Below are 20,143 nucleotides of genomic sequence, written 5' to 3'. Positions count from 1 at the left end.
TCAGAGAGGCCAAAGAGCTCAGGGAGCAGCACAGACTTGGTCACTGGCTCTCAGACCATTCCTATCGCACATGGTTTGCATTCCAAGCATCTGCCTGAGTTATATAAGTAAAGCCATCTCCCCAAAGGATCAAACTTAAGTTTTCTCCCCCTTCCCTCAAAACTACCCCAGCCCCACGGCCTGAATTTTCAAGGCAGTCAGTGTTATAATGGTGCCCTCTGGTGTCCCCGCCACAAATTACCACTGAATGCCACTGGAAACCAAACCCAGAAAAGGGGAGACTTGAGTAGCCATATGGGTTAATTTATCTAATAAGACTGGAAAAATCTGAGGTTTTAGATGAAAATCCAACCCCAAATGAAGGCATCTGGAAACAAGTGGCTTCATCTGCGGGCAGCTAAGACTGTGGGACAGTTTGGGGTGAAATATTCACATTGTTTGCTGAAAGTTTGAGCTCTCTTGAAATGTGCGTGCTTAAAAAGACAAAGAATGCAACTAGGAAATAAATATATTCACAATCCGTACGGTTACATTCCTTTTACCACCCCCACAACCTTGGGAGTGCCCAAGAAACTTAATGAGTCTTTAAAATGTCACAATGTGGAAGTATGTGCAAAGTGAACACAGTATACCCCCAAAAGAAAGAAATTCTTTGATCAAAGTGTCTCCAGATCTCCACGTAGACGTGCTTATTTTCCTGGAACATCGTTTTTCATTCTTCTTACTCTAGCCCCAAAGTTCTTTAAAATACACCAATATTTGAAGAAACTAAGAGGTAAATACAGGCACATTCCACCATATAAATCCTGTATACTGTAATACAAGCATACTGGTTAGAGACACAAGAGGTGGAAGTAGTGGATATAATTAAAATAGTCTACTTGGTGATTTTTAATGCATAAAAATAAGACCCAAAATTATTATTGTGTTAATATTCATCAATCTATAGATTAAAATTTATCAGTTTCACATTAAAAAAGGTCATATTTAGGGGCACCTGGCTGGCTCAGTCAGAAGAGCATGCAACTTTTGTTCGAGCCCCATGTTGGGTGTAGATTACTTAAGATAAAATTAAAAAAAAAAAAAAAAAAGTCATATTTGTTTTCAGACCTGAATGGATAAAGTACTAAAATGAAGACTCCAGAGCTCTCTAAACGCCAGCTGGATACTTTCGGGTAGCATATTAGTATAAAAGAAAAGAATTTAAGGCAATCCAGTAGCTAAGATATTTCCAATTAAAGCTTTGTCTTTTAGAGCATGCTCTACTTCCTTCTCTTCAATCTTCAAAGACACCTGGAAAGAAGAGAAAAGGACTTTTCATGTGGAGAACTCACAAAAGCCAAGTTTTTATTACAAACTTCTACCATGTTGAACTTCTGTCCCAAGAGGCAAGCAAGTTAAACACTGCTTTTTCAATGGCCTGCAGAAAATACCTCATTCATACCACAGTCCCATCCTCACAGATCTTAAACTCTACCTAACAAAAAACAAATTGTTTACCTAACTGTGGTCATATTTAAATCTTTACTTTAGCAAGAAAAGATAAGCTCTCCAAAACAGGACAATTAAAAGCATTATCACAAAGAAACAGTTAATTGTACCTTTGTGAAACGGGTTTCCTTGTTTTTCTTTAATCCTAAAATGCCCCTGGCCTCCAGGAGCCCTGAAAGTGACAAACACTCTGACTGGTCCACAGCTGCCACCTGCTGTTTGCGACAGACGTTACTATAGGCTTCGTATAACTGGGAGGAACAAGGGAGAACACAAAAGTTGTTTAAAAGTTCTATCTCTTGTCACCTTATAGTCTTTTTTAAAAATGTGAATTTTTGCATTTGTAAAAGTTATCTAAATACCACAATTTTCCCTCTTTTCAATAAAATCCTTGAACAGGCATTCTGTAGATATTGTCAAAACCTCTACTGTAAGGCAGGAGAGGAGCTTTATATATTTCTTAGGGAGAGGGAGAAACGAAGGGGAGGAGATGAATGGGAAATTCCCAACCACAACCTAAGGGAAATAAAATCAGTTGCCTTTTATATGGGACCAGTATTTATTCTTACTGTTAAAAACCCACTTTTAGGGGCACCTGGGTGGCTCAGTTGTTAAGCATCTGCCTTTGGCTCAGGTCATGATCCCAGGGTCTGGGATCGAGCCCCGCATCAGGCTCCCTGCTCGGCGGGAAGCCTGCTTCTCCCTCTCCCACTCCCCCTGCTGTGTTCCCTCTCTCGCTGTCTCTCTCTGTCAAATAAGTAAATAAAATCTTTAAATAAATAAATAAAAACCCACTTTTAATTCCTATCAGCTGGAGCATAATAACAGGCCCTTTGGACAGTATCTGCTCTGCAAAGCAGTCTCATCTCCACCACAGTTCCATCTGCTGAGATTCTCAACTCACCTTCCCCAGAGTGACCTCTTTGATTTTCAGCTGCCGGGTCAAGAGCAGCAAAGAGCAGACCAAGATCTTCTGCTGAAGAGGGAAGAAATCTTGTGCTCCTTCTTTGCTCAAAGTCATTCTGTTACCATCAACTTCTGAGATGACTTGGGATATGTGAATAAGACCAACCCGCTTGGGAACCAGTGACTCAGAGGGTGATTTGCCTAAAAAGTAAATAAATCAGGCTTCATTAGATTTTTTAAATATTGTGTATATTGAGACAGAGGATACTAAGTTTTAGCTGAAGGAAATTCAAGTGCAGTCATGTGGTGGCAAAGCAGGTTCCAACTGTAACTAGAAGCCAAAGGATGAGAGATGGTGCTACCTTCAGAAAGGTGATGACTTGGAAAATAGGGTTATCCTTTTTCTGTGCAGAATGGTGGGCTATTATGTCATGTAGAATGCAATTTAATGTCAGAGAGACAAAATCCACCTCATGAAAGAATAAGGACTAGACAGAGGACTACTGTATTCTGCCTTGGAAATTCTCAGTATCTTGAAGATGAAAAAGTACAGAACCATGAAGCAAAGATGATTGTGCCTGGTAATTAAGAAAGGAAAAAAAGTTGTAAGAATTACCTAATACTTTCAAATGAGTGGCTAAATGTGGACAGTAAAGTGAATCCTACATAAGTCCTCTAGATAGCTTCCCCAAATGACCCTTGAGGTTAGGTTCACTTGCCTAAGTCATCCACAATAGAGCAACACTTGAGAAAATGTAATTGGATATTTTAGCAGATAGCACCATCTCAGAGGCCGGAGGTTGGGGAACTGCCAACAAGATGCCTAGGACTATGGCCTCACTGTTTGGAGATGCATGAATTGCAAGACAGAGGAGGGATTTGCTCTGTAACCACCTTTGCCTAAATTACTTCCTTAGACCATGTGCAGTTGCCCCAAAGCAATCTGCTTCTATTTTATGACCATAACCAGGATGCTGCAAAGAACTAACGGTAGCGGGAAAACTAGACATCACTGATCGAGTAGTAGAATCTTAAAGTTGGAAGGAATTTGGGAGTTCTCTTCTTGCTCCCTACCCAAAACAATCCCAACTAGTGATCATCTATCCAGCTTTTGTTTGAACATCTTCAAAGCTAATGAACCCACCTATGTGTTATAGAAGCCCAGTTAGTGCTATTTATTAGAAAGTGCCATCCTGGGGTGCCTGGTGGGGGCTCAGTCAGTTAAGTGTTGACTCTTGATTTTGGCTCAGGGTCGTGAGATTGAGCCCTGCAGTGTGGAGCCTGCTTGAGCTTTTCTCTCTCTCTCTCTCTTCCTCTGCCCCTCCCCACTTAAGGACTCCCTCTCTCCCCTTCTCTTAAAAAAAAAAAAAAAAAGTGCCTTCTTATATTTAATTGAAGTCAGCCTCCATATAGCTTTCCAGAACCATCAAAAACTAATCACACATACCAGAGGTCAAAAGACAGGAATTAGGTTAGTCTAATAACTTATGCCAGAAACTTACAAACTCCTTTAGCTATGTGTGTGCCAGAGGTGCTCACAGGGACACTGACAAACCTAAATGTCATTGGTAGGAGAAAAAGGAATAATCTGAAAAGTTAAAGAGAAACCAGTATCTAATCTATGCATTGGTATATATGACCTACTGTCAGCCTAAGCAGTTTGGCTACTTCTGAAATATTTTTACATGATTTTTTTTTTTAAAGATTTTATTTATTTATTTGACAGAGAGAGACACAGCGAGAGAAGGAACACTAGCAGGGGGAGTGGGAGAGGGAGAAGCAGGCTTCCCACCGAGCAGGGGGCCCGATGTGGGGCTTGATCCCAGGACCCTGGGACCATGACCTGAGCCGAAGGTAGACGCTTAACGACTGAGCCACCCAGGCACCCCTACTTCTGAAATATTTTTATTAATTTTCTTTCAACAAATTGATAGAGAGGGAAGGAAGGAAGGAAGGAAGGAGGAAGGAAGGAAGGAGGAAGGAAGGAAGGAAGGAAGGAAGGAAGGAAGGAAGGAAGGAAGGAAGGAAGGAAGGAAGGAAGGAAGGAAGGAAGGAACTGTTTTCTGTGGAACTGTAGCGCTAGAAACAATTTTGATAATCTCAACCAGTGCAGGAGTGAAAGAGGAAAGAAACAATCAAATCAGAGTGTCCTGTTTCTAAAGATTAACACTGGATATTAAATACTGACAAGATATGTAGTTCATGGCCATTTTACATCTGCCATGACTAAGAGAACAAGGCTAACGGAAAGGAAAATAATTTTGTCATTTTTCTAACAGCCTACTGTAGCAATATCATCTTTGTACCTCCACCCTCCTAGATTTGTCTAAAGGCTTGAGATATCCCAAGTTGAACTGGATTCTTTCACTGTCTGACTCTTATTTACTTTCCTCTCACCTATATCAAGACCTAAAGTTAACTCCACAGAAGAACCCAGAGAGAAGCTGATCAAGCCTTACCATCCACTATTTTCATTTCTAGAGCTTAGAAAGAAAACTTACTATGATCCAGCCTTTTATGTAACTAACACCCTGGGGAAGTTGTTTCCAGCAATGCATGGACTATAGCACAGACAGGCCAGATTGAAGTAAAGTAGATGAAATTGACAAAAAACACAGACATACAGAAAAGGGTAAGTATGGATTTAACTATGCTCATTTCATCTTTCTACCTCTTTCCTCAGAAAAGTTAAGCTTCCAGTTATAAAGGAAGACAGGAAAGAGATAAACTACTTACATTCAGACAGCGGTTTGAGGACAGTCTGGCTTTTGACATCCGACTCTACAATTTCAATAGCTCTCCTATAAAAAAAAATTTCTAAAATTAATTTAGGCTGAGCCAAACCAAACACCACACCAAACCACCAAGCTCAAAAACAGACACATGTTTTATAATTTTAAAGACCCCAAACAAAACTGGGTTATGTCTCAGCTAAAGGGGATTTAGTTAGCTTGAAATAATTCATGGGCCAGGGAATCTGAGAAACTTTCAACACGATATGGTTTCCTCTTATAGATGCCAAGTAGGTCATCATACATTAAGCCAATAATAACATTTTGAAGGAGGAAAAAATGTCATGGATAGCAGAGAGGCTATGTGGGTGGGTGACTGCCTACAGAGAGCCAGTACCACCCATACACACTGGACCTAAAAGGGGAGTCCTCAGTTCTATATACATATGTTATGTGTAGGCTAAACCACACCAGCCTACATGACTATTGCTCATAGCTGCAGTCTTTACTCAAGTAGTTTGCTGACTAGGGGAAACTTTCAAATCCAGGATGCCATCTAGCAATAGGAAGAGCTTACTCTCCCACTGCTGTCTCCAAAGCACTTTGCCCACAGGAGGCCATAAGCCAGACCTGGATCTTTTGCATGTCAGTAGGGGGAGGTTGGACCAGAGGGCCAGCACAGCAAGTATCATTTTAATGGACCCAGTGTCCCTACTGGGAAGGAAGAAATTTCATCAGTCAGCACAGAGGCTTTCCCCAGCAGGAGGGGCAGAGGATGGGAAGGGAGAGAGAGGTCTGGAGTACAAGTGTGGGAGACCACCAACCGGAGGAAGGGGTGCTCACAAAAGCAAAGGAAGGAAAAAAAGTCTAAAGGCAAAGATGGTTCAGGTCCATAAATAAACCTGCTTGAGACCAGCTAATGGAAAAGTAAACTGGAGTCTTTTTTAATACAAATGTAATTAACCAATCTATAATCACCACAGGGAGTGCCAGCAACATCTCATTTGTTCCTCCCTCTGTAGGTAATGGACTGATAATGTTTCAGACATTAACACGGTGGAAATGCAGAGCTCCCCACTGAGAAACAAGTCCCCCTTTCCAAGTGTAAAAAGTGGCAGAATACAGCCTCTTAAGCCACATTCACTTGAGTTACATGCATTTCTTTTTTTAATAAAAGCAGCCAACAGTGCCATAACTCACCTGCAAACATCTAGCGCTTTTCGAACATCTCCTGAAAGAGCAGAGACTTTTCGGGCACAGAACTGAATTGCAGCATTGTCCAGAACCTGAGCTCTAGATACCTTTGGACAAGACATAGGAGACGACAGCATGAACTATAAGATTCTCCCTCTCTGTAATTTAGGTCCCAGACATAAATATTTTCACATTAAGTTTAAATTTGGCCTCCCCTTAGGGTCCAAGAGATGCCTTTTCTGCTCATAAATAAATGGAAATTTCACACATTTAAATATTTTGTAGGCATGTGGTAGAGGCTCATGAATGGGGGAAAAAGGCAATCAGAAATTAGCAAAGCTAAACTAAAATAAAATTTCTTTGGTTATTTTCAAAAGAAAGTTTTTTCACAGGCCCTATTTTTATAGGCCATTATAATAGTATTGAGGGGTGCCTGGCTGGTGCAGTCGGAAGACCATGCGATTCTTGATCCTGGGGTTGTGAGCTTGAGCCCCAAATTGGGTGTAAAGATTACTAAAAATAAACTTAAAGAAAAGAACCTGAGATGGTGACCTGAGCCGAAATCAAGAGTCAGAGGCTTAACTGACTGAGCCACCCAGGTGCCACCCCTCCCCTTTTAACAGTAGGCTCTCTGCCCATCGTGGAGCCCACTGTGGGGCTTGAACTCATAACTCTGAGATCAAGACCTGAGCTGAAATCGAGTGGGATGCTTAAGTGACTGAGCCACCCAGGTGCCCCTCCTCTCTTATTTTTATTCCAACACTGAGGCATCCAATAAATGGAGCCTTGGGTGGAAGTTCATATAAAAATGCTCTCACGATGGCCCACAAGAACTCCCTGCTGAGGAAAGCAATCTAAGCAAAAAATAAATAAATAAATAAATAATTTTTTAAAAAAGTAGTCTCTATGCCCAGTGTGAAGCCCAAAGTGGTGCATGAACTCAGAACCCTAAAATCAAGACCTGAGCTGAGATCAAGAGGCAGATGCTCGGGTGCCTGGGTGGCTCAGTTGGTTAAGCAACTGCCTTCGGCTCAGGTCATGATCCCAGAGTCCCAGGATCGAGTTCAGCATCTGGCTCCCTACTACTCGGCAGGGAGTCTGCTTCTCCCTCTGACCCTACCCCCTCTTGGGCTCGCTCTCTCTCTCTCAAATAAATAAAATCTTAAAAAAAAAAAAAAAAGAGTCAGATGTTCAACTGACTGAGACACCCAGGCACCCCTCTAAGCAAAAATATTTTAGAAGGACTGTTAGGTTTCCCCACCAGAGGTGATCCAAGGGACACATAATGTGGTACAATGGGTGGCACTTACCAGATCAAGCCGATCCTGCAAGATAGTGGCTATCTGATTTTTGGTATAAGGTGGGAAGTTCAACAGCTGAGGCTTACATTTTTCTCTAGCTTGAAGCCTCGGTAGAACTCTGTCCGTGAGATCCAGGGTATTAGCAATACCTGAGGAGCAGATAAATACTACCAATCATCACAGTCAAATCATCTCAAAAGTAAACTAAACCCTCTGAAAGCTGAATACAATTTCCAGTTATAATCCAGCATTCTAACTCTTGCTTCCTACTTGCCATCCCAGCCCCACCCCCACATTTATTAGGTAAGATGTACAAAGTCATTTTAGAATGCTCTTTTCAAGTTAGGTTTAGAATTGTTCACTGATAAGCAAGACCAGATACTCCAAAAATCAACTGTCTCTGAAATGAAGTATTATGTCATTTCTATTCAGACTTAACAAAGTTGATTTTAGATTAAAACTACTATTACTTTATAGTAATTTGTTCATTTTGATAAAAAAGCAGAAAGCTGGCTTAAGATAAAATAGGGGATAAGTAAGATGAACAGATGATTAAAAAAAGAATTCTTTAGACCCATCCTGTAACATTAGCAACTGAGCACTAACCAATCAGCACCAATCGAGAATTGCTTAGCCATGGCCATTCGAACAGTGTGTACAATACATCCTGCCCTTTGCTGTCCAACTGATCCACCTCGTCCAGCACCAACACACTACGTATAAAGAGAAACAATTAGTATCCATGTTCACCTTCTTAACTTTCCCATCTGTTAGATCTGGACTGACTCCAGGTCACATTCCTACAGCTGCCACCAGTTTCAAGGTCATAATCTGTCCTCTCTCCAGTCACTGTTACACTGATACCCCTACCATCACACAAAAGTAACATAAAGGTTTTTCAATCAATTAGTTTAAGAACATTTTTTCCAATTTAAAATTAGAAGGTGTATTTTTCCTCTCTTCTTTCCCTTTAAGCATATGTAACTATCTCTTGTACAGCAAATATAGGAAATGTTCTTTTCTTGTACAAACTGATAAATTCAAGAGACAAGAATGTGAGTTTGTGGGCAGCAGACCTTGCAGATTTTCACGGAACAACATGCAGCAGAGCAGTACTTACATCATGGGGCCCTTCTCTGCAGTCATATGGTTTTCCAGTTTCTTCATCATGTCCTTCCCAGCTGGCCTGGATACTTCTTCCTGACAAATCTCCTGAGCAATAGCTGGGAATACAGCCTGGGCACTCCTCAAGGACATGCAGTTCAGCATGATAGTTTTAAAGCCTTTCAGTTCCTTCTAGAAAAATGCAAACATGAGAGATATTTTGCCCTCAGATAAAGGTTTGATGGAACCTGAAGTGTCTTTGGGTAATTAAGAGCATATAAGAGAATAAGCTCTACTTTCATTTGGAAAGATTTAGACAATGAAACTAAAAACATCTTATTTGAGGGGAGACTTCAATCCCCTAAGCAAGTCTACCTTTCTTAACCCTTAATAACCAAGTGTCATTTTAGCAAGAGCATCATATTTCAGACTCTTAGTGTACCTTGAGGTCTTGCAGAATTCGGCTTAAGCAGGCTGTTTTTCCAGTTCCAGGAGCACCAGAAAGATAAAGGCTTCCAGCTTTTTTCCCACAGATGTGCTCCCTCAGGAAATTCCTGATGACATTCATCTCCTTTTCCCTGGCAGGCAGCCGATCCGGGACAGCTGTATTCAGGACCAGCTTTGCTTGCTGGTAGCAAGTGCCTGTGTCAGATGTGAAAGGACAATTAGATACAACAGAGGTGACTGAGAAGATCCACTGGGTTTCATTTGGAGTCACCAGCCTTGTTTTCAAGGCTACATTAACGGTTGCCATGTAAGAACGAACCTTCTTGCTTGAACAGTCTCACACATGCAGATTCTTTCTCCAGTGGACATCTCTGCTCAGAATTTGTTGTGATCTCTTGACCTTTTCGAACTGAGGAATGGATTTTGTTTTGGGGAGCTCTGGCTTGTTCTCTTTGGCTAGGAGACTTAATTGTCAGCTGATTGTCAAATACCAATCTGCGCCCCTTACGTGAACGTGAGCAAGGGGGGCCATTCTCTTTCTTGCCTTGCTTTGGTGGAGAACAGGGTGGTAAATGGGGAGTGTTACACAGATTGTCATCACCTGAAATATATTAAAATCAAAACATGGTCATTCGTAGTAGTGGACAGTAAAAGGACTTGCAAAGATCTCTGCTTTTCCCAGAAAGAGGCAAATTTCTTTCTTTCTTTCTTTTTTTTTTTTAAGATTTTATTTATTTATTTGAGAGAAAGAACATAAACAAGGGGGTGAGGCAGAGAAAGAGGGAGAAGCAGGCTCCCAGCTGAGCAGGGAGCCCCACGTGGGGCTTGATCCCAGGACCCCAGGATAATGACTGGAGCCTAAGACAGACTCTTAAGCGACTGAGCCACCCAGGTCCCCCAAGAGGCAAATTTCTATAGTCAAAACCACCAAAATAGAATGCCTCTCATCAAGAAGCAAATATTGGCCACCAGATGGCACCACTGAATCTTACAACTATTTGGTAGAAAGCAAAATGGTCTAGTGAGATGAAAATTCTAAGATTGTTCTAAAACCGTGTTTCTCAATCTTGGCATCATTGAAATCTTGGACCAAATAATTCTTATTGGGGGCTGTCCTGTGCATTGTAAAATGTTCAGCAGGATCCCTGGCCTTTATCCACTATGCCAGTAGCACTCCCTCAGTTGTGACAATCAAAAATGTCTTCAGATACTGCCACATCACCCTTCATTAAAAGCAAATGATCTGGGCGCCTGGGTGGCTCAGTTGGTTAAGCATCTGCCTTCAGCTCAGGTCATGATCCCAGGGTCCTGGGACTGAGTCCCCATTGGGCTCCCAGAGTCTGCTTCTCCCTCTGCCCCTCACCCCTGCTTGTGCTTGTTCTCTCTCTCTCTCTCTCTGATAACAATAAATAAATAAAATCTTTAAAAACAAAAACAAATGATCTAAAACCAGTGTTCTAAAACAAGAATATCACCTGCTTCTCTTAATTTCACCACTAATGAGGTGAAAGCTTCAAAATACTAGGTAGCTAACTGCAAAGTCACTTACAATACTGACAGAACTAAGTTCAAAATTAAGGAATTGAACACCAGAACTGTGAAGCAGTTCAGAAAGTGATCTCAACAAGTGGCTTAACTCTGAAGTTCAGTAAATGAACACAGCAATCATTCTGAAAATAACCAAAGTGAACAAAGTGGTTTTAACTGAACTTAGGAAGCTTCTTCAAAGGACTAGGCATCTTATTATTGAGAAAAGAGAGGTCAACAGCTACCAGCCAAAAAGTTGTACTTATATTCAATGGATAGCTTACCCAGACGTTTTCTGGGGCTGAGAGGCAGAATTTTTACATTAGAACGGTGGGTGGCCTGGACACAGGTCAGTTCTAGTTTGGTGTCAGCAGAGTTTTTAGCTTTGTCCAATGTCCGAGACAGCTTCTTTTTTGGAAAACTGATTGTAGCCTGTGACTGGGATCGGGTTTGAGGCATGATGGCAACACGGCTGGGTGCAAAAAAAAAAGAACAGGACAGCCAGTCAATAGCTAAGAATGAAGTAAAAATAGCTAACATGGAATTTATACCAATGATCAACATTTCATAAGTAAATTATAACAATATTTTAGCATTCAGTTCTGCTTCACAGCCAAATCTGAGCAATAATAACAAACACTTATTGTCTACCTACTATGTGTAAGACTGTTGTTATAAGCATTTTACTTTTATGTTATTCTTTTTTTTTTTTTAAGGAATCTCTACACCCTACCTGGGGCTCGAACTCACGACACCCCCACCCCCACCCCCACCCCAGTTCATGAGTGGCACGCTCTACCGACTGAGCCAGCCCCGGCGCCCCTTAGGCACTGACTCATTTAAGTTTTACAACTACCCTGGAGGTCAGCACTCTTATTATCCTTATTTTACAGATGAGAAAACTCAGAGGTACAGAGGCCCAAAGTCATAGCAAACCAGGCATTCTGGCTCCAGAACTCAAGTTCTTAACCACTTGAGTGATGCAGTAAGTTTATCTTAACAGATTTCTACAGTACTGCTAATTCCCTCACTCCAGGCACGGGGTGTCTTTATCACTAGCTTGGCCCAGCAGCCTGCCACGTTTAGTCTTCCCTCCGCCCGGCACTCGGTCCCCACCCCACACCCTCTCAACCCCACCCCGGAACATCTCCCTCCTACAACATTCAGCCCCTTTATTCCACGCACGACTGCCAGCCTACTCCTTGCCCTTACCCCGACCTCAGACCTCCGGCGATCTGAGCTCTTCTCCCCTCACTTCACCTCGGGCCCCAAGGGAGGCAGCGGCCCTTGCCATAGCCTTTCTCCCAACTCCGCAGCCTCCCAGACCCAGGGCAAGCCTCTGCTCTCCACCTCACAAGGCTGACTCACCTCAGTACCGGCTCTTCCTCACGTGTCTCGCACACGGCTTCAGGGATTCTTCAGGTCAAGCTACCGAATAAACCACACACCAGCGTCAGTAAAGCCCAGCCGCGCTCGCGCCAAATCTGCAAAGCCTCTGCTTTACCGCCTCCCGCCAAAGGCCGACCAGGTTTCTGATTGGCTGTCGCTAGAGCACCGCGCGCCTTGGCCAACGCCCCCTCCTTCGCGTCCAATCCGGTCGGAAGAACCACAACCAATAAGAGAGCCCCAGGTCTCCGAGCCATTGTAAAGCCACGCCCACTGAACTAAGAGGGCTTCTACATCCGGGGCCTCCGCGGAAAGACGCAAGGTTGCGGAGGGAGCGATTCTGGGTAAGGCGAACCAGGCTTGCCGCAAAGGGCAGCGGGAGTTGTAGTCTTAGCTCACGCGACTCTGTTTCCACGCCCTTCTTTCCACGGGAGGTGCAGAGATGTGGTTGCCCCTTCTGGCGGCCAAATGTATCCATTTTCATTACCCTAATGGGATACATGTTCAGTGAGCTACTACGTAACATCTATCATTTGGGGGGCGGTTCTGGGTGCCAGGCAGAATACTAGGCACTTATTTACCTCATGTTCAACCCTGCAAAACTCACAAAGCCAACGTGTGGAGGGTTAATTAGAGGTCATAGCATCTTGGTGGCAGTGAAGAGCCTAGGACCCAGATTTCCTGACACCCAGTGTTTTTTTGTCAAGTTCTACACATACATAAAGAAATACACTACACTTCATCACAGTATCTCCCTGATTTGTGTTTCAAAGGTAATAGGGTCAGGTCTTTGCTTTTGTTAAAAATAATATTCTGTGCACCTTCTTATCATTAATTCCATTAATCCACACATTGTGGGGAGTTGAGAGAATTATGGCCTCTTAATTTTAAAACCTTGTTTTATGGCTAAACACTAGGGTTTCAGGGCCAGGGAAGACCACTATAGAAGAAGAGGCAAGCTGAGCTTTTAATGAAAAATATAAATTAGAGCAGTAATTTACAGGCCAGCCTCCAAAGCTAATAACCTAGCCAAGCCTCAGGTTCCCTTGAAGGCCAAAACCCAATTCTAGGTGATGGCAAGCATTTAACTTTCATCTGCCAGTTTCAAATGAAATAGAACAATGAAGCTGAGAAATAGGAAAATAACACTATTACAATTGCCAGTTAATTGTGGTTAGTTCATACAGGAGGTAAGAGCAAATACTGAGTGTTCAAGTAATGCCAGGCACTGAGCTCAAGTATTTTACCTATACCACCTTATTAATTCTCACAAGCACTGCATGAAGTTGGTATTTTCATTTTGCAAATGAGGAAACTGAAATAGGGGGGTTAAATTTGCCCCAGGTCACACAACCAGTAAGTGGAAGAACTGGCATTTGAACTCAGGAAGTCTGACAGGAGCTCCAACACTTGACCACTTAAACATAGGAGGAGGAAATATTAGATGCAGGTCCTAAATAGGAAGCCTTCTGTACACTTCTATATAGGAAGAGATGGGGGCTCCCGGCTGGCTCAGTCAGAAGAGCATGTGACTCTTGATTTCAGGGTTGTGAGTTCAAGCCTCATGCAGGGTATAGAGATCACTTAGATAAAGTTTTAAAAATAAATAGGAAGACGGTGAGGGAGCACATTTTGGGAAGGCTCTCTAGGAGCTGAAAACTACAACAGAGATTAGCTGCTGTGAATGGGAAAAGTGTTCCCATAGAATGGAGGCTTTTCAACCAAATGGCATTTCTGATCTCTTAATAGAGCAACAGAACCCAGGAAGCAATCTTCACTGTTCATGTATTTTGATAATCTGGGCACCTAAAAAACATCCTTCATAACTTGAAGTGGTAACGTGTGTCCAGCCAGCTTTAAGGGATAGTGGTGAAAACCTCCCTCGGTTACAGTGGGCTAGAGGGAGCCCAGGAAGCAATGAGTACTTAGTATTCATCCTGGAGCCTATGAAAACACTCACCAGGAAGAAAAGCACTGGTCCAGGGTAAGCCCACAAGATTAGACGACCACTGTGGAAGCAGGCAGAGAATCACAGAAGGTCCGGATTGAAAGGTTTCTATCAGGTTACCTACATGATGCTCTCCCTTTCTGATACTACAGGAACACACTGCACATGCCACCAGACTGTGTCTTGCTTCTGGGCCTCTGTCCTTGCTCTCTCCTCTGTCTGGAAGGCCACACACCATCCGCCTTCCCAGGCTAACTGCCATAAAGCCTTCTAATAACCTACATAGGTTTCTCTTGGTAGCCGCCCTGAAGTGTTCTACTAGACTCTGAGCTCCTTGGAGGCAAAGACCAGTCCTATTCATCTTCATATTGCAGGTGCCTGGCACAGAGTAAAGGATGCAATAAATGCCTGCTGCAAGAATGGAGAGGACATCCCTGCCAAATGAATTTCCACATTTTTCATGAACATTTTGTGGCTGGAGAGCACATAGTCCTTTAGATCTCATACCCCTAAACCTAGGAGTGGAAAATGAATTCAATTACGTGTAAAAGCAATCCAGACTGGGCTCCAGTGATGTCAGATGTGAAGCGTTTCTCTGTAGTTATCCTCTGGGGTGGTCAGGATCCTGAGGTTGACATTTTGGTTGTCTTACCTCTGTCTGCGGAGTAATAGGAAGTCAGAGACAGGCAGCATCCTTGCAGCTTCAGAGTCAGTTTGTGGTTGTGCTGGGGCAGGAAATACTTAAAACAGGAACACAGTAAGCAGCTGTGTCTCAGTAATAATGAGAGTAGTGTCCTTATCACCTGCTAACTGATACACAGTATCATGAGGGAAGGAATCAAATCACCCTGGAAGGACCTGTTCCAATATCCCTCTTGTGTGTGCGCATGCACGCACGCACACACACACAAACTAGCAATAGCACCCCAATAGGAAAGAGAAACCTTACAGGTTTAGGAAGTTGAGGGTCATTCAGGCAAGCTCCATTTGAGGGCTAAAGTCACAGGAGGAACAATTAAATCAATAAATAGGTAGTTTATTAATCAGATTAATAACAATAATCAGGGATTCAGCCAGTCTGGCAAGTATGGATGAAATGAAAGGAGGCCTTTCCCCCTCCCTCTCATAGGTTTTTATATCTAAATTATGTGAAAGTGATTCATACACACACCCATTATGAATCAGTATGGGAAATAATTTCAAGACCTTTCCTAGTGATGAAAGTGCAAGGTGAGCTCATTAAATCTTAGTTATGATTATGTCAGCTGACCACAGTAAGCAGAGAATGTCTGGCTCAGTTTTTACACCCCAAGTCAAAGTTCAAGAAAGCCAGCCAAGATTGCAACTTAAAAAGCGGAAAAGAAAAAAAGCCAACACCCACAATAAAAATAAACACAGTCTGTCTGCGCTGCCCCCACCTTTTCTCCCATACCTCAGTGGGACAATCTGCCATGCAACACAGGTAGAAAAGAATCCTAAGAGATGTGAGGAGAGGACACAAGGCCAGAGCGTCTCCTGGGTCCCCTGAAATCATGGGCATCGGGAAGGTAGGTGGCAAACATAAATGACCAAAACTACCAGAGTCACCCAGGTGAGCATGGTTAATGAGAACTATGATATTCAAAACACAGCCGGAAGGGAGGAGGGAAGACCCCTGGGAAGCTGCAGATGCTTCTGCCCAAGTCAGTGTAGCTACCTTCTTAGAGGTTCTAGAGTCAAACCACTACACTCACCAGAAGCAACAGATATTCTCCCCTCCCTATGCCACCACTGGAGGCGGTGTTCCAGACAAGAGTACACAGTTGTCAGGTTTTGGTTTTTCTTTTTAAGCAAGGTTTAATTAAACTGCACGGCATCCAGAAGAAAGAAATGTACCAAAGAATCCAACCTGAGACCAGATTATACATTGTGGGGGGGGGGGGGGAGAGGAATCACTGCTTATTGGGAGGGAGCACTGCAATTGGAATATAACTCCAAAATAAATCATACAATAAATTATTTTTAAAAGAAAATAAACTGATCCACATGCAAAGATGGACACACACACACCACACACACACACACACACACACACACACACACACTCTCTCTCTCTCTCTCTCTCTCTCTGCACACGTCACTCTAGTCTTTTATTCAGTGTTGACTAGGACTTCCATGCTGGTCCGTGGGAAAGGACAAAGGTTAGACATAAGAAAAGAAGGCTTGGCCCCTCTGCCACCAGTGGAATGAGATTTAAGACAATTAGAGAGGAAACCCACTAAGTTGTTAGAAACAAGAGTAGAAAGAAGGAAACAGTTATCAAGGAAGATTTTAATTGCTTCAAAGAGAGAGAGGAAGAAAGCACAGAAATCTAACACAAGTAAAGGCACAATGACCGTGGAGTTGAATGGAACCAAATCCTTCCTTCAGTTACAAGTTATCCTTCTTTTTGTATGTGTTTTGAAGGTGGCTGTAGTTTTGTTTCATTTTGCTTTTAAGAGATGAGTCTTGAAGGCAGAGTTGTAATGCCTTCCATTCCCTAAATTAGGGTGGCTTACAGAAAGCCACTTTGACCACATTACCAGGGACTGAGATTCAGTAGGGAAAGAAAAGCTACAACTGGAATGTGAAGAATTGGATTTACAGTTGATTTTAGGTTGGGTTTCCAGAAGGACAGACAGCTCAGTGTAGTGCCATCAAAGGGCCTCAGATGCCCTATACTCCACCCCCAGAGCTTTGCAGAAGGAAAGGACCCTGGAGTCACATTTTTCCCCCACTCCCATAAGCACTCAGCCTACAGATTATTTCAAGTGATCAGGAGAATTAAAACACACCCCAACCCTGAGTTGCTCTGTAGCAAGTCTATTTACAATTTTTTCTCACCTCTCCCTGGAGGTAAATCTGGATTTCAAGTTGGGAAGCTGTGAGGTGAGGGGATGCCCCCAGTGCAATGGCCAGTGGCTAGTCTCCTTGCCTTGGCCAGTTGGGAGGGCTGGGATGCATTTCTGGAGACAAGCAGCCTCACATCCATCAGGCTGGGTAGCCCTAAGCGCCCTCCTCTGGGAGCCCGACTGTGAGGATGATGGGGCTCCGCAGCTGAAGGAAATCCTCACAACAGAAAAACCACACCTGGAATATCAAAGTGATTTGATCCAAGTTTGGTGACCAAAGAAGAGGGGGGAAGAGGGGCATCTAGCTCATTTAAAAATCTGGAAGCCACTGCTCTGCTTCCCAGAAAGGGTGGAAAGAAACAATTAAGTTTTTCCCACTAGAGAAAAACATCATAAAACCAAACCCACACAAGGGCTTATAACACAGCTTCCTGATGCTTAGTTGGGCAATGTCTCTTCCTTCTGGGAGGGAATAAGGGGGTTAATGGGACTGGGCAAGAGTCTCAACATGAGACCACCCAATCTTCCACTGGAGACGACATTCCCACAAGCAGATAAAAAGAGCAGTTTAAAAGGTGAGAAGTTTTAGTGCTCTTGCAGCCAGCCCACCTTAAATCTATATTACAAGCTTTTTACAACATACAAAATAGATCAATAACTATGAGGATCACATTCCCATTCTTCAATAGTAAATATACATGATAATAAATCTGTTATTAACAGAGGGACCAAATAATGTATAAGGCAAAGACATTTAAATAGGTACTGTGCCATCACCATGCTCTCAAGAAGAAAATCCGTCTGATTAGATCCAGGCCCAGGCCTTTTCTCATGAGGCCAAGAAAATGACAATACAATCAATACCCATGTGACACAGTCCAAATGCTGGGGAATATGAGGGGCAGCAGGTCACAGAAGAGGAAGATATCAGCCCCAATGAAAAGCTAGGGTTTGGCTTTTACTTGTGATTCTTATTTTGATGCTTTATGTTTGCATAAAAGGGGGGGGAAGAATACACTTTGATAACATTGTACAAAAGGCATCAACTCCCATTTCAAAAACAAATGGGAAGACTTCACAGTCCAAGTTCAGTAACTGGTCAGCATCTCCCCTGGAACTCTGCTGCAGGGTTAACTCTTGTATTCTCTCTTTTTCCCTCCACTCGTGCGTGCCCTGTCTCAGCACTATGGGTTTCAGAATGCTGGGGATACTGCTGAGAGATAACTGCTAACAGATTTGAAAATAAAAACGATAAAGAGAATGATTAGAAAAGGTATGGTGACAGACCTCATCATAGTTTGTCCCAAGAGTTGATACAGTCCAGGGGATGGCAAAGGATAGCAGACCCTGTACAAAGAACCCAAGCCGAGAGCTCTCCCATCTGGCACGGGAAGACTTGGGTTTCTCTGGGCACCATACACAGATCCTGAGTCTGTGATCCAACAGATTGGAGAGGTCCCGGAGGTGATTTAAGCCTGTGATGTACCTGGTGAAAATTTTTTACTTTCCCCATCCATTTCAAGGAATAGCCTTGGCTCCTTCCCTGCTCTCATTCCAAACCTTGAGCAGTCTCTGCACTTGGCAAGAGTTGTAGCAAACCAAACCATCCCACGTGTAGAGCCCAGGAGCTCCATCCTGCTGTTGGAGAATGGTGAAGTCCCGTCCCACCATCCAAGCTCAGTTCCTACCTAGACTAGGACCCTCTATTTCCTCTGTGCCCTTGAACTAGGACCTGGAAGACGAAGAAACATATTGCTGGCTGCCAAGGAAGATCAACTGAACTGAGGCACACCTCACCAAAGTCTTTGTGCTTCCTGGCACAGAGGAATCTTTGACCGTCCCCATAAGCTTCTTCACCCTTCTCTATTCTGTGTTAACCCCTGCAGTCTTGTGAAGGCAAGAGTAGTGGAGAAAGGAATGGAAGTACCTGCTCAGTCAGATGGGCTGTGAACTTTGGAACAAACAGGCCTTAAAGTCCTTCAAAGCCCACAGAGTTGATCCCTTCCACAAGGTGCTTCACCCTTCCCTTGTCATCCTGGGCACCCATCAGGGGCTAAAGTCTCTGAGAAGGCCGTCAGGGCCAGTTAGAAAAGACTTCAGAGGTGTCAAGGCCAATGCCCAATCTTTCCATCTCCCACTGCAGGGTTTTGGAGTTCGTGAATCTGTAATGAATCAAAGTGACTTTTCTTTTGAGGGGATGGGCAGTGCAGAGAGGAATAACAGCCCTCAGCCTCAGCACCCTGAGGAAACAGGCAAATGGGCAGGGAATCCCAGAGGACACAAATGGCTCCTGGTCCCTTTGCTGCAGAGAAACTGACTAGCTCTAAAAGGATCCCGTTTATTTCACCCTCTCTTTTTATTAGATGTTTAGTTCAACTGATTAGTATTTAGTATTTATAATATCCAACTTCTCCCTGGGGTGGTGGCATGGGGTGGGGTGAGAGCAAAAACAAAATACCCTTAAAAAGAAAGCAGACCCATTTCTTTGCCCTTTCTTCAAACTTGACCTTTAAAACAGATCACTTCTCTGCAAATTCCTTTCCTGTTTCACTAAAAATGCCCACCCCTCAGAAGTCCTGGCCATGCCAGTCTCCTAAATGAGGAAACATAATATACCCGCCACGCTTCCCCCACAGTGGGTAGGAGAAAGTAGGAGTACAATTCTCCACCCTGCCCCAACAATGAGTTCATTCATCACAACAAGGCACCTTTCCCCAAGAGGAAAGCAGGAGACATGGAAACTTTTTCCTCATCTGGCTAGCAGGGCTTGCGAGAGGAGGCATGGATTCAGGGTTTGAGACCCTACTGTCAATATAAAGAGTCCAATCACCAAGTCTAGAGACGAGATGCATAGATGGAGGTGAGTCGGGAGGACGCTTGGTGTCTAGAGATGGGTTGCACTGGAGAAACACATCAGGAGCTCTCATGCAGGTTTCAGGGGAGTGGAAGGGACCATCTGAGCAGAAGAGAGGGTCCATCCTTTTCCTGAGGAACAGGACCAAGCCAGGCTTCACCTGAGAATGGGTGGCAGAGGTGGAGCTCCACGGGCAGCTGAAAAATATAAAAATAAAAACCACATACATAAGGTCAAGCACCAAACACTAAGTAACCCAAACCTTCCTGAAATGACAGGCTGTTTAAGCTAACCTTCAAAATTTAGGGACTGGTTTTGTTGTTTCCTTGTTTTATTAGAAAATGCAGATGAGAAGCAAATTTTAATCTAAGAAAAACACACCA

At 43.3% G+C, this 20,143-nt stretch overlaps 2 protein-coding genes across 6 annotated transcripts in view; both read right to left on the bottom strand.

The window, feature by feature from the left end:
* Nucleotides 1-489: 489 nt before the first annotated feature.
* On the bottom strand, nt 490-12,512 carry CDC6 (cell division cycle 6). 4 transcript variants are annotated; one of them, XR_003525235.2, is made up of 13 exons: nt 11,915-12,053; nt 10,987-11,174; nt 9,495-9,776; nt 9,171-9,370; nt 8,745-8,920; nt 8,231-8,337; nt 7,634-7,773; nt 6,330-6,430; nt 5,134-5,198; nt 2,396-2,598; nt 1,602-1,742; nt 1,111-1,293; nt 490-813 (listed from the first exon to the last, which is right to left on the bottom strand). XR_003525235.2 is itself a non-coding variant. In XM_027625530.1 (13 exons), the coding sequence occupies exons 3-13, from the start codon at nt 11,159-11,161 to the stop codon at nt 1,204-1,206; spliced, it is 1,680 nt and encodes a 559-aa protein (XP_027481331.1). In that variant the 5' UTR covers nt 11,162-11,174; nt 12,071-12,130; nt 12,488-12,512; the 3' UTR covers nt 490-1,203. The 4 variants fall into 4 exon arrangements, 3 of the variants coding, with proteins under 3 accessions (XP_027481331.1, XP_027481330.1, XP_027481333.1); XM_027625530.1 differs by lacking the exon at nt 11,915-12,053 and adding exons at nt 12,071-12,130; nt 12,488-12,512 and having other exon boundaries at nt 490-1,293; XM_027625529.2 differs by having other exon boundaries at nt 490-1,293.
* A 2,546-nt stretch (nt 12,513-15,058) lies between these two features.
* Nucleotides 15,059-20,143, bottom strand: part of WIPF2 (WAS/WASL interacting protein family member 2) — a 50,415-nt gene continuing 45,330 nt past the window's right edge. For both annotated transcript variants that reach the window (XM_027626151.2, XM_027626152.2), the window contains exon 8: nt 15,059-19,957. In XM_027626151.2, the coding sequence (XP_027481952.1) occupies nt 19,917-19,957 (41 nt within the window). In that variant the 3' untranslated portion in view covers nt 15,059-19,916. The remainder of the gene's footprint in view (nt 19,958-20,143) is intronic.

The sequence above is a fragment of the Zalophus californianus genome, chromosome 16 (assembly GCF_009762305.2).
Source record: "Zalophus californianus isolate mZalCal1 chromosome 16, mZalCal1.pri.v2, whole genome shotgun sequence".
Taxonomy (NCBI): Eukaryota; Metazoa; Chordata; class Mammalia; order Carnivora; family Otariidae; genus Zalophus; species Zalophus californianus.
Note: the sequence above shows the minus strand (reverse complement) of the source record. Positions and strands in the feature narration are given on the sequence as shown.